Source organism: Lepidochelys olivacea, assembly GCF_965140295.1.
Source record: "Lepidochelys olivacea isolate rLepOli2 genome assembly, chromosome: 18".
Taxonomy (NCBI): domain Eukaryota; kingdom Metazoa; phylum Chordata; order Testudines; family Cheloniidae; genus Lepidochelys; species Lepidochelys olivacea.
In genome coordinates, this window is record NC_140428.1 from 12748713 (window position 1) to 12767222 (window position 18510).

At 44.4% G+C, this 18510-nt stretch overlaps 1 protein-coding gene across 2 annotated transcripts in view; it reads right to left on the minus strand.

Annotated features, from left to right (window-relative positions):
- ZBTB17 (zinc finger and BTB domain containing 17) overlaps positions 1 to 18510 on the minus strand; it is a 38028-nt gene that overhangs the window by 16934 nt on the left and 2584 nt on the right. The window contains exons 2-5 of one of the 2 annotated variants that reach the window (XM_084652021.1): positions 7034 to 7071; positions 5456 to 5662; positions 1274 to 1462; positions 233 to 412 (exon numbers count right to left, since the gene is read on the minus strand). In XM_084652021.1, the coding sequence (XP_084508147.1) occupies positions 233 to 412; positions 1274 to 1462; positions 5456 to 5660 (574 nt within the window). In that variant the 5' untranslated portion in view covers positions 5661 to 5662; positions 7034 to 7071. The remainder of the gene's footprint in view (positions 1 to 232; positions 413 to 1273; positions 1463 to 5455; positions 5663 to 7033; positions 7072 to 18510) is intronic. The other variant, XM_084652020.1, reaches the window with a different exon arrangement.

Consider the following 18510-nt stretch of genomic DNA (forward strand, 5'->3'; position numbering starts at 1 on the left):
ACGGCTGCGATGTGCTGTGCGGAAACAGGGCAGCCTGGCAGCAGCTCAGCTAAACAGATCCCCGGGGGTGGGGAGGGCAGAGAAGGGAGGGCTGTGGAAAGGATTAGGAGAGAGTAAGGGGTGTGGGGGAGGCGAAAGGCTGCCCCAAGGGCTAGTGGCAGCACAAGTGAAGGCGTGAAGCTGGGAAGCTTAATTACCTTCACTTTCTATACATAACCTTCCTCGGGCTGACCTGCTCTGACGCTGGTCTCCTTGCTGCCCTCCTCCTCAGGCTCTTTCTCCTTTGGCTTTGCTGCAGCCTCCGTCACCTCCTCCTCCTCTTGTCTCTTGGACAGGACCTGCTCAGCTTTGTCGAGTTCACCGAACGTTTCTGCTGCTGCTGCTTTACCTTCTTCAGGTGCTTTTTCGTCCCCTGCCGGGGAAACACACACAAGCAAACCACACTCCCTTCGCATTCGGAGACAACAGAGGGGCAAAGCAACCAGAACTGCCGCATTGTACTCTCCGAGAGTCCAAACAACGGACACAGCAGTCAGCAAGGCCAGCCAATAGCACTAATTGTCTTAAGTATCGACACATACTAACAGAGGTACAAGAAAGGAAAACTAACATTTAGTAGCAAACACATGACGCCTGGTGCCATCCGTGGGGGTGAGACGGATACAAAAGCTTCATCTATATCTGGGGAGGGTGAGTTAGAGGGAACAGATCTAAGCCAGGACTCATGATTTGCAATACTGAAACGTGCTGCATGTCTGACCAACCTTAGTGCACCAAATCCCTGTCCCCTAAGTCTTGCAGTGCCAAGATTAGGATTTGGAGCCACTGAAGCTACAGAGAGGGACAGAGCAGCCAGTGACCAGGAGATGGACGTTGCCAGGTGTAGCTGTGCTCTTCATCTGCCCCCAAAGCCTGGGAGCCAATGTTCTGCATTCCGATCTGCGGCTTCACAGGCCACATGCACAGCTTGGGGTGACCTCACCTGCACCTTCCTTACATTTCTTTTGGAAGGAAATGTTCTTTATTGACTGACTAACCACTGAGTTCACCACAGTCTACAGGCCAGCTTATTACAGTAAAGAAAACATCTGGCTGGGGATGGATTAGTGTTTAGCTTCTCCTCTCAGCTGCTTCCTGATTTAAGTATGCTTCAGTAACAGATCCACACTAAAGAGAGCAATCAAATCCTGGCTGAACCAGCATCCCCTGAGAACCGTTTTGAACATATTCCTATGGGGAACGGGAAGCCCCAGGGGGTAAGAAGGCTGCATACCGGTCACTTCAGGGACCTTGTGGCTTTCTGAATGGGGTTCAGCTGACACGGTGAGAGACTTCAAAGCATTGCAAGCACTGACAATTTCCTGCATCTGGAGAAAACCGGCAACTGCTAGCACATCCTCCACGTTCTCTGGGCTCAGGCTGAGCTTGGCTGTGTACATGAACTCCAGTACCTGACCAAGGCCTGCAATAAAACAGACCCAGAAATAAAATAAACACAAATCAAAGCTCCAGAGATGAGTGGCCTTTTTCATAGCAAGCTAAGTTGCCAACATTTTAGAGACTGAACATGCACTAGTGACTGAAGGCCAGATTTTTAAAAGGGATTTAGGTGGCTAACTCCCATTGATTCAAAGGCCCTAGAAATTTATCCTATATGCTGCAATAAAACTCCCTGAAAAGCCTACCCGAAACTATGCCAGATTCTTACTTTCTAGGTAAGAGTAACAAATAATTATACTTTAACCAGCTGGTGCCATTGTTAGTGTTAGTTTAGCACAAGAGAGGGGGGAAGGTAAAATTCTGTAGGCTGAAATAAATAAGATCTTGAACTCAGCGAGTGTGACTGTCTGTACCCTTATATTCATCCTTTTTATAAGACTATGATAAATTTTGTACAAAGTATGCCTTGTGAGGTATCATTCGAAAACTCATAATCTGCTGAACATTATTGTCCTAGTAAAACATACGTGGCCACAGTGTTACTGTCTAAGACATATTCCAAGTCTAGGGAAGCAGCCCAAACCAGTTCACCAGAGACAAAAGGCAAACTGACGCCTCAGCCAAGTGTCAACAAAATCAAATGGAGCATCACCTGGGTAAACAGCTTTTCTTTGGCAGGAAGAAAGATGTGAACGAGAAGTTTACATCTTGGCAACAGAACAGCTGGGGGTTCCCGTGCAAACAGACTGGCTATTGCCTGAACCCCAGCTGGTGATGATTCTCAAAGAGGAGGCAAAGATACAAAAATCAGGAACAGAGACCTCAAATCACCTCTCACCTCTACTCACAGCACCAACATTTGAAAGAAAAAGGAAGCATCATTGAACTGGGGGAGTGGTCATGGCTGAAGGGATCCAGCCAGATTGCTGTGAGCAGGTGGTGAGATAAAACTTTTGTGTTGAATTCACTTAACTTATTAAGTATTAGTTGCATTTTATCTTTTATCTCTTTGTAACCAATTCTGACTTTTATGCCTCATTACTTGTAATCACTTAAAATCTATCTTTCTGTAGCTAACAAACTTGTTTTATTGTTTTATCTAAACCAGTGTGTGTTTGGATTGAAGTGTTTGGGAAACTCCGTTTGAGATACCATGGTTTGTGCATATCATTTTCTATTAATGAAATGACGGACTTTCTATGAGCTTGTGTTGCACAGAAGGAAAGAGCTGGGAAGTACAAAACGCACATTTCTGGGGACAAGTCTGGGACTGGGAATACGCTGGAGTCACTCTGCAATACAATTCAGGAGTGGTTGGCTAAAAGCACTCATATAACTCAGCTGGGAGTAATTTACATGCTAGAGGCTGTGTGACAGCAGACCAGGAGTGGTTGCTCTCACAGTGAAGCAGTGTAAAAGGCACCCCAGACTGGAGAATTGAAGGGACCCAGCAGTTCAGCAGTCCAGACTGTACCCTGAGGAATGTCAGAGCGAGGCAGGATGATTCTGTGGTTATGGCTCTAGACTGGGACTCAGGAGACCTGGGTTCAATTCCTGGCTCTGCCACAGACGCCCTGTGAGGCCTTGGGTGAGTCCCTTCCTCTCTCCGGGCCTCATTGCCCCATTTGTAAAATGAGGATAATAATACTTCTGTTCTCTCATCCTTTGGCTTGTCTGTTTTGACTGGAAATTCTTTGAAGCAGGAACTGTCTCTAACGATGGTGTTAGTACAGAGCCTAGCACAACGGGCTCTGCATCTTGGTGGGAGCCTTTAAGTGCTAATGCAAGACGATTAATGAATCTTCTTCTAATATTAACAATAAAAATCTTCCTGTTCTACTCTAAGACCATTAGCTTCCAGACGCGATGCACATCTGTCCAACCACACATACTGAAGTAATAGCTATTGGGCATATACTATATATTGGCAGGATCACTGTTTCCCTTTTCCCTTTAGATGATTGTTAGACAGCTATCTCTACAGTGGTGCGTGTTTGTATAGGGTACTGGCCAAACAGGAATCCAATAGGTTGTATCTGGCTGGCTGTTGAGCTGCCATAGGGGTGACTCAGGGAATTACAACAGACGAGCAAGTCCTACATCTGTACCTAGTACGTTGGTTGAAAGGACAACTAAAAATAGAACAACAAAACACGTGGAAGATCATGATATGATGGGTCTCATCTCACTGATGTATCAGAATTCTTTGAACACGTCAATAAGGTAATGGTTTACGGAGAACCTGTGAACATCCTTTCAACTTTCAAAAGACCTTTCACAAGGTTCTGCACAAGAAGCTACTAAAGGAGCTAAGTATTCATGGAGGGAGAGGCAAGGTATTGTCATGGATCAAAAACTGGCTAAAAGACAGAAAATAATTAAGAATAGGGATAAACAGCCAGTTTCCATCATAAAAGATTAACAGTGGGGTGCCGCTAGGTTCCTACCAGGTCCTGAGTTGTTTAATATATTTATTCATGATCTGGAAATGAGGTGGAAAGAATGATCAGTGAGGGGGCAACCTTCTCAGAAGGCACAGAGTCATTTAGGTTAGTCAAGCCCAGAGAAGACAGAGAAACTTCAGCACTTAATCATGCTAGGTGAATGGACAATACAATGGCAGACGAAATTCAGTGTTGATCAATGCCAAACAATGCACATTGGAGGGAAAAATTTAAACCAGACAGGTTCATGAACCTAGCAGAGTTCTGAACGAATTGATCAACTCAGGAAAGAGATCAGGGCATCACCGATGATAATTCATTGGGAACCTCTACTCAATGAGCAGCTGCAGTCGAAGAGCAAACAAGATGGTAGGATACATAAGGAATGGGATGGAGAATAATATAAAAAAAACTGTAATGCCACGATCTGAATTGATGGTACCCTCCCACCTCTAGAATACTGTGCACAGAATTGGTCATCCCATTAGAAAATAATATTGTAGAATTAGAACAAGTTCAGAGAAGGGTGATGAGAATGATTGGGGGCATGAAAACACTCCCTGTGAAGAGATATGGAGAAGACTGGGCTTGTTACCTTAGGCTTGGTCTACACTGAAAAGTTATATCAGCATAGCTGTGTCAGTCAGGGGCATGAGAAAACCCACACGATTGACTGGCACAACTATGTCAACAACCCCACCCAGTGTGGACGCAGCAGTGTCGATGGAAGAGGGCCTAGCTAATGGCGTTCGGGGAGGTGGAGTTCTCTGCATCAGCAAAAAAACCTTCTTCTGTTGGTGTAGGCTGCGTCTATTGTAGGCGGCTATGCCAGTATAGCTATCCGGTATGGTCTCCGTAGTGGAGACACAAGGAGATGAATAAAAGGACTCATGATAAAGTCATATAAAACAATGAATGGTTTAGAGAAGAAAGAGCAGGAGCTGCTATCCTCTCTGTCTCGTAACACAAGAACCAGGGGACAGTCAATGAAACTGAAAGGTAGCAAGTCCAAAACTGGTCAAAGGAAAAATACTTTGCTGCACAAAGTATAATGAGGCTGTGGAACTCCCTGCCACAGGAGGTCATTGAGGCCAAGAACTTAGCAAGATTCAAAGAGCGAGTGGACATTTCTCATGGATAACAAGAATAGGCAGAGTTATAACAGTTATTACAAACCAAGTTCTAGAAACCTTATGCTTTAGGGTTTAAACCAGTCTCTATTAGGGATTAGGAGGAGACCTTAATGAGGTCAGATTATCCCATGTCTGTTACTTCATGGTTCCTGCACTCTGGGGCATCTGGTGCTGGGCACTGTCAGAGATGGGACACTGGGCTATGGCAACTCCAGTGTTCAGGAGGAACGTCACTATCCCCACCACAGCCCTAATGTTTTCTAGGAGGTTCTGCACACTTTGGGTCTGAGTCACAGCTGGCGTGACTTGGTGCGGCTCCACTGACTTCAACAGGAACACACTGATTTACACCTGCTGAGGATACGGCCCACCATCTCAGGGCCACAGCTCCTCTCCCAAGTGCAGCCTTGGCTTCTCCCAGGAGCCACACCTGCATACCTGCTGCATTGCTGATGTCAAGATGCACCACGTCCTTCTGATCCACAAACAGCATCCTGAAGTACTCGCTGCAGGCTGCCAGCACGGCCTTGTGGGCCTTGAAGTCAATGCCGTCCACCACGAAGGTGCAGTCACACAGCAAGCCCAGCTGCCTCTGCTGGTTCAGCTGCTCCAGGACCTGCTTGCTGTGCTGAGGGAAATCCATAGCTGAGGAGAGAAAGCACAATCACCTGGCTGACCAGAGCCTACGCTCCATCCCTCCAGCTACTGTGCTTGAGCCTGGTGCTGGAGCAAGGGAGGTTTTATTAAAATCCATTTTTATGGTGTGCAAGCACCCACTGACGGTGCTTAAAACTGAAGCAGTGCGCAGACCCACTTCCACCCACGCGCCTCAGCCTTGATCTGGAGGAACCGGTAGGGCTGAGAAGCTAATTCAGTCTCCACTGTGCAGTTAGTCATTGGTCCTGCAAGAAAGTCGGCCTCACACTGCACCATTGGCCATTATTATGCATTATTTGTATTGCAGGAGCACCTGGAGGCCAGGACTTTACTGTGGCACACACATAGGTCCCTGCACCAAAGTACAAAACTACAGACAACAGGCGGATGAAGACAGATGGGAGTATATGAGGAAACAATACGATGATACTGTCGAGTGGGTTGTAGGAATCATGACTGAGAAGTGTTTTAAGGAGAGCTCTGAGGGAAGACCTGGCATCCTTGCAGAAGCTCCTGAGGCTCCTCCCGTGCACAAGGACCGGTGTGGGAGAAAGCGTGAAGGTGCTTCTTGGAAAGTTTTTTAAATGGGCAATCAAGGTTAGGAGGAGGCTGTTAGGAAATTTTGCCTCCATCTGAAGTACTGGCCACTGCTGGTGGGATGATCAAGTGTGCCGAATGCTACGGCCCTCCATGGTCAATTGTATCAGACCCACCTGATTAAACATCCCCCTGCAAAGCTGCCGGCCGCAGCTCTGTTTTAAACCTGGTTTGGCATAAAATCTGCTTCTGTTATTTTGTCACATTCTCTTTCAAAAAGAGACTGCTGTTTTCTGACTGAAATTCACTGGTTGAGGCCTGCAAATGAAGGCCCACCAGTGGCTGTAGGAGCAACACTAGGAAGTGCCAAAAGGAATTTTAAATACTGATTTATAGTATCACATTTACTAACACTTCCCCTGGTCCTTCCAATCAGACAGCCATCTAAAGCAGAAAGTCCTACTGATCAGCCTCCTATAACCTCTTCTTTGCACCCAGCTTGGCTCCATCCAACTGCAGCTGCTAACATCAAACCATCCGCTTGGCCTGTTTTCACCATGTTGCAGTTTCCACCAGCTCCCACTTTCCCAGTACTGCCCCTTACACACAGGACTCTCCCTGAATTAGCACATAAAGCCCTGACCCTCTTCCTTCTTCAAATCCCTCCCCAAACCCCACTTCTGCTGTGAAGTCCCTGGACATCAACTGATCCCAGCTTAAGAGGGCGCGGTGGGGACTGCCAATATATATTTATATCTTTTAAATATTTCAACACATGTCAAATTGTACATGCAGGCAGCCTATGTAACTGCAGGAACATACCTGATGCTCCCTCACCCCATTCTATCCTATGATTACATCTAAAAATAAACAGACAAAAGATTAAGGCTGCAAAAAGTCAAGCACTCCAGTTTAAAAACGCTAGATTTAAGGTAAACTGTGCAACCTTAATACAGCCCCCTGTGCGTATGCATTAGGACACAGTCTTTAACTGCATGATCATGTATTATGTTCTCACAGGATCCCTGCCTCCTTCAGAGAGTGGCTTTATCCTCCTCATTCAATGCGTGGTCCCGGGCGTTATTTAACGCACACCATCCATCCTTGCACTGAATACAATATGACTAATTTCCTCCCAGGCATTTGTACGGTGCTCTCACCACCTGAGCGAGTCACAAACGTTAGGGGATTTATCTTCATAACACTCTAGAGAGCGGGGGGGAGGGGGTGGGGATGGCGTCATCCCCATTTTCCAGCTGAGGAACTGAGATCCAGCTAGATTTTCAAAATACTTTATTTGACAAAATTGCCAAGTGACCAACTCATGATGCCCAGGGTCCAATTTTTCAGAGTGTTCAGCATTTTAATAGTACTTTAGGAGGTCAAAGCAGAGCTCCAGTCAACTTCAGCTGCAGGTGTGAATCCTCTGCACTTCTGCAAATCAGCCCCCAGGTGTCTCATGGTACCCAGAACCACTGAGGAACATACAAGGACCCCAAGAAGCACACTTTGGCACAAAGTAGAGCCGATTGCAGAAGCCCTCATCTTCAATATGAAGGTGAGGCTCATAGAGACTACGGTGCCATGGGAAGCTCCACCTTGATCTCAGTGGGAGAGGTGGTCACAGACCACATTAGAATGCCTTTGGCTACACATGGCCACCTACCCAAAAGGAATCCTCTATCTTTACGCAGGCCATTCCAAATTGAAGAGAAAGGTTTAACTCAAACAAGCTGCCCCATGCAGTCAGTGTGCTGTAAAGAGCAGCCGCCCTGAGTGATTATCAAACTGAAGAGCAGACAAACAACACTTAATAGCGATATCTCAAGTGGCCCAGGAACGGGGGTGGGAAGGCTGGTGTTGCAATGTATGGAAGGCATCCTGTCTTTAAATAACCTGCGGAAGGAACTCTTGTTGAAAGCACCTCTCACAGCAAAGTGGAATGTAGTGAGGGGGGAGAAGACTCCATCTGGGCTAAGTATAGCCAAGTGATATAGAGATCTTAGTGCACTGGCAAATTTCAGCTTCAGTCTTTCAACTGGATCTGTATAGGCAGACCCTTGTGTCTGTACACAAGCTAACTGGGCTCCAGACAGGTGCAAGGGTCTGTCCATGTGGACTCAATTACAAGACTGGGGCCTTAAAGTAGACTTTACAGTAGATTTCATAAGCAGTCATGGGAAAGGAGGGAAGGTCCTCTCATGGATCAATACCTGGTTAAAAGATAGGAAACAAAGGGTAGGAATAAATGGTCAGTTTTCAGAATGGAGAGAGGTAAATAATGGTGTGTGTCCCCCAGAGATCTGTACTGGGACGGGTGCTGTTCAACATATTCATAAATGATCTGGAAAAAGGGGTAAACAGTGAGGTGGTAACATTTGCAGATGATATAAAATTACTCAAGATGGTTAAGTCCAAAGCAGACCAAGAAGAGTTACAAAAGGATCTCACAAAACTGGGTGACTGGGCAACTAAATGGCAGCTAAAATTCAATGTTGATAAATGCAAAGTAATGCACATTGGAAAACATCATCCCAACTATACATACAAAATGATGGGGTCTAAATTAGCTGTTACCATACAAGAAAGAGATCTTGGAATCATTGTGGATAGTTCTCTGAAAATGTCCGCTAAATGCGCAGCGGCAGTCAAAAAAGCGAACAGAATGTTAAGAACCATTCAGAAAGGGATAGATAAGACGACAAAATGAGGAGAGATTAAAAAGACTGGAACTGTTCAACTTGGACAAGAAACGACTAAGGGGGTATATGACAGAGGTCTATAAAATCGTGAATGGTAAGGAGAAAGTGAATAAGGAAGTTTAATTTACTCCTTCACATAACACAAGAATCAAGTGTCACCCGATGAAATTAATGGGCATCAGGTTTAAAATAAACATAAGGAAGTACTTCTTCAACACATAGTCAACCTGTGGAACTCATTGCCAGGGGATGTTGTGAAGGCCAAAACTATAACAGGTTTCAAAAAGGAGTTAGATAAGTTCAGGAGGATAGGTCCATCAATGATTATTAGCCAAGATGTTCAGGGATGCAATTTCAGGCTCTGGGCGTCCATAGCCTCTGAGTACCAGAAGCTGAGAATGGGCAACAGGAGATGGATCACTTGGTGATTGCCTCTTCTGTTCATTCCCACTGAAGCATCTGGAATTGGCCCCTGTCAGAAGACAGGATACTGGGCTAGATGGACCATTGGTCTGACCCAGTGTGGCCGCTCTTATGTACTATCTGGAAGAGTCATAGATTCTAAGTCCAGAAGGGACCACTGTGATCATCTAGTCCGACCTCCTATATAACACAGGTCAAAGACCTTCCCCGAAACAATTCCTGTTAGAATTAGAGAAGCTCTTTTAGAAAAAAACAGATAAGTTAAGATTTTGAGAGGATACAGTCTTTACTTTGAGTTATATAATGATCAAGTTTTCTATTATAATATAAACGGGTGTGTGTAATTTCATGGACGTAATCCCTGTTCTTTCCTGCATGACTGCCAACCCTTAACAAAATGAAAAATATTTCAAGCACAAAAAAGGGCAGCTGACCCCACAGGAAAACCTTGAAAGAACACTCTGTGACTCATCTGCTCATTTGGGGGGTGTGGGGTGAATCAAGGCCATTTGTAGGAGAGAGAGATACACCTGTTCTCAAGAGCTCATCAGCTCCCACAGTTTATTTGCCACCTGAAATCCTAATCCTCCATTTGTGACTCACTTGCACAGCAGCTATCTACAATGTCACAAACACAGGGTTTACGGTTTCAAATGCGGAATAAGCAGCAGGAATAGACACTAAAATATATGGATAATTAAATAAAAAATAAACCAAAGACCCTGTATTCATGCCCCTGTTAATAAAGGCAAGGAGAAGAGAGGCAGAATGTGAGCTTTTTTTAACTGAAGAACTCTTATAACAGAATTAGAGAAACCATAGGAAATGATGCAAACAGAGCAAAAAGTACCCCCATGCTAGATGATATTCAACAGCATCCGTTTCATGCTCAAAATGGGCTTACAAATGTTGTATATACTTTGTGTGTGCTTGCAGCATTGGTAAAGGGAATCAAGTCTCAATGACATATAGAGAAGAAGCCAACTTTAAAGTTTCTAACTCTTGCTCAGAATTACCCAAGTGCAAAGTTTCTGATCTCAGAACACATGGGGGAAAAGTACATTTTCACACTCAAACTAACTCAAAAATGGTTGCACAAAATTTGATCACATTTCCCAAAAGCGTGTGTGTGTGTGAGTGCGTGTACACACACCCTAACGATAGCAAGGGAGCAGTCACAGTCCTGAACAGAGAGTTTTGTGCTGTAGAGTCTAAGGGCTTGTCTATACTTGAAATGCTACAGTGGCACAGATATACACAGCGGCAGACACTACCTCTGCTAATGGGAGGGTTCTACCATCAGTGTAGTTAATCCAGGTGCCCAAGAGGCTGTAGCTAAATCAATGGAAGCATTCTTCTATCAACCTAGCATTGTCTACACCAGGGGTTAGGCCAGCTTAACTACTTCACTCGGGTGTGGATTTTTCACACCCGAGTGACATAGCTGGTTTGACCTAATTTTTCAGTATAGACCAGGCCTCCACTAGAGGCAATGAAGGATAAGAATGGATTCACCAAGGGCAAGTCATGCCTGACTAATCTAATTGCCTTCTATGACGAGATAACTGGTTCTGTGGATGAGGGGAAAGCGGTGGACGTGTTGTTCCTTGACTTTAGCAAAGCTTTTGACACTATCTCCCACAGTATTCTTGCCAGCAAGTTAAAGAAGTATGGGCTGGCTGAATGGACTATAAGGTGGATAGAAAGCTGGCTAGATTGTCGGGCTCAATGGGTAGTGATCAATGGCTCCATGTCTAGTTGGCAGCCGGTATCAAGTGGAGTGCCCCAAGAGTCAGTCCTGGAGCCGGTTTTGTTCAATATCTTCATAAATGATCTGGAGGATGGTGTGGATTGCACCCTCAGCAAGTTTGCAGATGACACCAAATTGGGAGGAGAGGTAGATACGCTGGAAGGTAGGGATAGGATACAGAGGGACCTAGACAAATTGGAGGATTGGGCCAAAAGAAATCTGATGAGGTTCAACAAGGACAAGTGCAGAGTCCTGCACTTAGGACGGAAGAATCCAATGCACCGCTACAGACTAGGGACCGAATGGCTCGGCAGCAGTTCTACAGAAAAGGACCTAGGGGTTACAGTGGACGAGAAGTTGGATATGAGTCAACAGTGTGCCCTTGTTGCCAAGAAGGCCAATGGCATTTTGGGATGTATAAGTAGGGGCATTGCCAGCAGATCGAGGGACGTGATCGTTCCCCTCTATTCAACACTGGTGAGGCCTCATCTGGAGTACTGTGTCCAGTTTTGGGCCCCACACTACAAGAAGGATGTGGAAAAATTGGAAAGAGTCCAGCGGAGGGCAACAAAAATGATTAAGGGACTGAAACACATGAGTTATGAGGAGAGGCTGAGGGAACTGGGGATGTTTAGTCTACGGAAGAGAAGAATGAGGGGGGATTTGATAGCTGCTTTTAACTACCTGAAAGGGGGTTCCAAAGAGGATGGCTCTAGACTGTTTTCAGTGGTAGCAGATGACAGAACAAGGAGTAATGGTCTCAAGTTGCAGTGGGGGAGATTTAGATTGGATATTGGGAAAAACTTTTTCACTAGGAGGGTGAAACACTGGAATGCGTTACCTAGGGAGGTGGTGGAATCTCCTTCCTTAGAAGTTTTTAAGGTTTGACAAAGCCCTGGCTGGGATGATTTAGTTGGGGATCGGCCCTGCTTTGAGCAGGGGGTTGGACTAGATGACCTCCTGAGGTCCCTTCCAACCCTGATATTCTATGATTCTATGAAGAATAAAGTCCTTTCCAGATGGCCAACGTTCTCCCTTGTTACCAACAGCAAAGACACTATGTTGGTCTGGGCGCAAGACCTGGGTTGAAAACTAATTATCCAGAAACAGACAAGAGAAATGGGGATGCTCACCCACAAGAGGCGTTCGGCAATCTTCATCTGGCTGGATGACAACTGCTCATATGATATCATTTTAAGGCAGTGGTTCCAGCAGAATTGGATGGCCACAAAGTAGTTGGAGAATGGTAGCCTGACATCACAACACAATGTCAAGGAGTTGTGACCACTCTGTGGTTGTGTGACTCCATCCAATGCAACAGTCTCACTTTCTCCTGCCTCAGGGTGCTCTAGAGGCATAGAAAGGGATCACAACAGCCAGGATTGATTGGGTCAACCCACAGCCTGGCATATTGATAACATGCAATGAAGATCATGATGTATTTACAAGGAGACACCTGATATGACTCCCAAATAAGTAAAGAATGCCCCCAAATAACCGTAGGTAAGAGAGAATCTTCTTTCTTAAAGCACAATCCTGTAGCTACCATGGAAACCCATGACAAGTTAGCCTGCTGCATGGGGAAGACTAGGAAAACACCTAAGGTAACAGCTCTGGGTACATGAGGAAAGCAAGAGGAGAAGGCTCTTCCTCCTGACAAATTAGAAGCCCTGGAGTCAGCTTTGAAACCAAAATTCAATCCGAAAGTTGCTGTTAATGGATATTTTCTTCCAGGAAGATACAGTTACTGCTGTGGGATCTGACTTATTTCTTACAGCGCTTGTGTTTCAATGCGAACAAAATTCCATCTGTGCAGAAATGCCCTTCATTGAGTCCCTTGGCCACACCATGACAGCATGCTCGGCCTGCTTGCTTCTTCAGAATCAAAGCCCTCCACGTGAAATCTGCCTTGAAGGCTAACCGGTATCCTTGCTGTTTACAGCAGATGCAGTTTGCCAGAACAAGCTATTAATTTGTTAAACCAGGGCTCCAAAAATTCACAAGACAGAGGCCAGGGCCAGAAGGAAAGAACTAATCACCAGAAGCCAGCACAAAGTGTAGTCTAAGCACCCACCTGCTCCATTATTTAGTCTCTGTGACCTTGCTAGTGTGCTGAGGAAAGCAGCTGCAGTTTAATGACCTGCATCTGAACAAAACTGGGGCACCCCTGACTTACAAACAATACGGTAATGGATGGACCCAGATATCAAGACATGGATACATTTTGACAATGTCTAGCTTGCTCCAAAATTTTGCAGTGCCCTGTCATTTTATGGCTAGGGCCAACAACATCATATTTAAAATGTATCAGCTGTGCCGTGCTATCAAGTTAATTTGATTCTCATGATCACCTTGGAGTCCTCCTCACACGAATGCTGAGCTGTCCCCTTTTCAGATCTTCAGAGATCCCGGGATGGCAATTTGCGGCACGACTGTTACAAATTTATTAAAGTAACAGTGTCAACGATTACCAAGAGTGATAATGAGCAGGGAAAGCCAGATGTGTTCTAATTACAGAGACAGGAGGACAAGCGATCAGCGATGCTCAGTAAGAATAAAAAAATCCCTCACTTAGCATTAGGCTGTAAAAACCTGACAACCTAAAATCTGCTTGCATCTGCCAAAAGAAATCAAGGGAGTATCAGTGGCTCATTGCATGCGTCCGTCAAAGAGCCAAGGAGACCAGATGTACCAATCCAACCTAATGCATTTATCACATTTCAAGACAGAAAGAAGCCTTTTTACTTTCTACGAGGTTTGTTGCAGAGAACAGAAGCTATTTTCCCTCCAAAGACTTAGTTAACGTCTTTCAAATGCCATTTACACTAGCCCCTCCTACTGGTGTACTAACATCACCACCAGGTTTTACTTCTATAACACCGCCTTTTATCTGTGCCTCTCAAAGTGTTTTACAAACATTAGTAAACTAAGCCCCACAATAGCCCTGAAAGTATTCTCGGAATTTTACAAGCAAATCAACTGAGGCACTGGGAGTTCAAGTGACTTGCCCATGGCAACACAGTGAGTAAGTGGCAGAGTCATAAATAGAGCTCAGGTCTCCTGACTCATGGTCCTGTGATTTAACCATAGACCATCCTGCCTCTAATCAAAATGCATTTCCCGTAACTAACTCACTCCTATTCTGGAAAGAAATTCTGCCTCTAGCACCCAGACCTTTGAGATAAAATTCACCAACCCTTTGGTGGAGAAAGGGAAAACATAGCTCTTGAAAAGCCCCCTTTTGGTTGGACTGGGAGCTGTTTTGACTTGCTCAGAAGGTTCAGTGCAGTCTTGGAAGAGTGCTTCATTGGAGTTTTGTGGTTCTGCTGGCAGCGTGCTGATGTGATTGCATGGACAGGAAGTTTTGCAAGACTTTCCTCATCTGGGCAACTGGGAATTTGCCTTTCTATTCTACTGAGGTTCTTACATGGCATCTGTCACTTGGCATCCGAATTTATGTGGAAGACTTGGGATGCCTGTATTCCTGTATCAAATATAAACCCACCATCCCTTTTCTAGCCAGCCATCCGTCGTATGTGCAAGTCTGATCGTCACACTGATACCTGCCATACTCAACTAGGAGTATAAAGCTGCTTTTAGACTCACAAAGCCTCAGTCTCTGATATGCAACCAGGTTTTTTAGATTCACTCAAGTAGTACAGCCATATATCAGCCTTTTGCAAAGGCAAACGCAGAGGTTGTCAGTACAGTAACAGCTCCTTTGGTTACTGCTTTAAAGAGCTAGCCCATCTTCTAGGCACTGTCTCCTCTTTGAGAACAAATTAGCTTGACACTCTTCAACCTTCCATCATTATAGAACCAGGTATGCTCCAAACCCATCAATCTGGTGTTCTCATTACAAAGTGGAAATTTCCATCAGAAACAGTGAAGTCCTGAGATGAGGTTACAGCACAAAATATTTTCTTCTAAAGTAATGAATCCCACTAAAACGGCTAAGATCCATTTTCCTTTGTCTCAGAACAAGGGGTCTTGAGGGACATGTCTCAGAACTGCTGGTCTTAGCAGGGTATGAGATGTACTTAAATTTTCTGGATGTCTCTTATTCTGCCCCTTGCCGGTGTTTCTATGACAAAATCAATTTCCTAATGTCTTGGATCTTCTATTTTTAAATACAGGCAATGCACTGGCCTTTCCTTAAATCAACAGATTTACTTCAAAAGTTTTCAAGAGCTAATACACCCTGTAGTAATGACAGCCATGTAATAAATGGCATTACCTCACCTGCACTCTGACCACCTTCCTTGGGACAACTTCAAACAAGCCAATCCCCCAAGCAGCTTCAAACAGCTGCCATTTTTCTTAACTTGCCACCAAGACGTTTCCTTTTTTTCCTCCTTCACCAACAGCCCTGCTCCCTCCTAAAATGACCCTGACCCAAAGCCCAGCACAAGCAATAAGTAGTTCAAAGCCAGTAACGGGCTTATGTTCTGGAAATGGGAACTGCACACCACTGGAAAAGGAGGGGTTCTCCGTTCCAATGGAACAACCAACACTAGCTTCCAGGCCCTGAAGATCCTGAGAGATGGGACTTTAAAATCAAGATGTTTGTATGTATCAAAGGGGTTATTTCAGTCATTTTTAAAAGATGTTTCATATTTTAATTATAATCTTCCCCTGGTTCTGATCCCCGTACAACCGGACTCATGATAGATAGGGTACCTGGGCTTTATAAATGGAGGGATACAAGACGTTGCCCCAATACATATTTTTTAAGAATTCTAAAACTTTTCTGTGAACTCTGTGGCCTATGCAAAGTACATGATAATGTGGCATTATATGAAGGATTTTACTGGTATCAGTTGGGATGACCTGCATAACTCACTTAAATTAGAACTGAAATATTTGGTCAGGCAAAAGACATCACCTCTGCCCCGCCACCACCATTATCCACCTTCCTCATGTGGCTGGAGAATTTTTTTTTTAAGTCTTAAAATGTTAAAATACAATAAAACAGACCACCCACTAAAATTATTCAGAGCTCAGGGCCAGTGAGAACTGAATGTTACAGAACTGAAGAAGGTTTAGATCCATTTGATCAATATTTCAATAATACATGTAGTAACACAGTGGAATCTCCTTCCTTAGACGTTTTTAAGGTCAGGCTTGACAAAGCCCTGGCTGGGATGATTTAATTGGGTATGGGTCCTGCTTTTGAGCAGGGGGTTGGACTAAATGACCTCCTGAGGTCCCTTCCAACCCTGATATTCTATGATTCTATGAACACTGAACACTTTCCATAAGAGAGCATCATGATCCCTATTTTTATAGATGAGGACACTGACACACAGAGAGGTTAAGTGACTTCCCCAAGGTCACAGAGTCAGTGGCAGAGATGGGACTTAGAACACACATCTCTGAATTCCCAGTTTTGCATCTTAAGCTTTATACTGTACTACCCTCTGAAGGTGCTGCTGGGAACCTTTCCTCAGTAGGTTTCAATAGAACAATTACTCAAATCAGCCGTGATTATTATTACATAATGGTCCACAGTTAATAGCAAAAAGCAATGTTAATGTTGCTTTATATTAAAAGGTGATAACTGTCAAATATGCAGGGCATAGCTGAGATGCCATAATGGTTATTAATGTTGATAAAAGACAGGCTCAGTTTAAAGTTACACAGAAAGTGGCGGGGAGAGAATCTTTTGGGAACATTAGCCCACATTCCTACTGTTAGATAAAATGAAAGAAGGTAACCAGTGTGATGAATCCACCAAGGAGAAAGGCAAAGACTCCTCATGCAGAAGACACTGGCAATTCTGGTCCACATCAGAGTCATGCAACTGCTAAGAATTCTTTAGTTTGGTCAATTTCTTCTTTACATTTCATCTTAGTGTTATTCTACACCATTCAAATACCATATAGAACACGATACCATTGGGATAATAACCAATACAGCTGCTGCTGAATTATAAATATTGATGTTTTTACCCATCCTACCCACCTTAGAACAGTGGTTTATGGGCATACATTATATCAAGCATATTAACACAATACTTGCTCTCAGTGAAACGGATGTCTCATTTCCTTCATACAGCTTAATTATTACTTTACTGCTTTTTTTCCTCCTTTAAACAGTAAATACATGTTAACATTGTAAGAGGAAGGATTGCCCAGTGGTTAGGGTGCCAGCCTGGCACTTGAGTAACTTGTGTGTGATTCCCTGCTCTGCGTATGTGAGAGGGGGCAAGTCACTTAGTCTCTGCAGGCTCAGTTCTCCATGTATAAATTGGGAACAATAGCCTTTTCCTCTTTCGCAGCCCTGTTGTGAGGGTAAATACAATCAAGTGCTCAGATACAAAACTAGAGAGACTATTCCTCTTGGAAGCCTCTCTCCATAACCTCTTCAATAGAATAGAGCTGACTGCTATATGTCTTACCTTAAGTGGCTGTCTTGGATAGATTCAACAAAAAATTGCATTTTAAAATACAAAACCACTGCCCCAAAGTCAATCTACTCCCTAAAAAGGGAAAACAAGTTGGACTGCATATGTGACACTCCTTTACCAGGGCTCTGTTCTACTCACGAGCGATACTGTGACCATCAAAGTGGTATTTGGCCTCAGCTAAAATAAAAAGCAAGGGAACTCAATTCCCAGAGTTTAATGGAGCCAAGAAACTAGAATGATAGCAACTTTTGAGTCTCACCCTCTCCAAATCACATCAGTAGTGTTTTCCCTTTCAATCTTCCTCTGACACTGCTGTCAAGTCTTTTATTACTGTATCAATCATAGTGATGGAAAGCTCAGTACTAGACACCTGCATTTGTGGCATGCAGTTAAAGATAAATAAATCTGCTAAGTTTAAATTAAGCTTGCCACGTGAGCCACCCCTCGTGACTGCCTATGGGGAACGAGAGACAAGCCAATGCCACAAAGCATTAGAGACAGAGTTTAAGGCTGGAAAGGACTACCAGATCACCTAGTATGACCTGACCTCCTATATATCACAGGCCACTATCCATTGCCCAGCACCCACACATGAAACCCAACAAGTGGAATTAGAGCAAAGTACTACAGCCCTCAAGAGACTAAACTGTTATGTGCCACAGGCAAAGAACGGGGGGACCAAGATACACAAATGCCCAGAGCCCCTGCAATGGCAGGGAATTAAGTAAGATATACAAAGATGACACCTGCAAGTAGATGAGCTAAGGTGGTCTCTCACTTGGGGTCTCCCACATGTGGCTCTGTTTTCAGTGGACCTTGTATACCAGTGGTGGGATTGTGGCACTCACTGAAATTGTGGACAAGGCCTAGAGGTGCTGGCCGGAGTGTTGTAGGAGGCGGTTTCCCTTATTGGTTAGGTATGTAGCAAACAAATTGCACAGGCAGATCATAATTTTGGATTATTTGTGGAAGTTTAGATCTGAATTTATGCCTGTGCAGTTGTGTTAATAAAGGG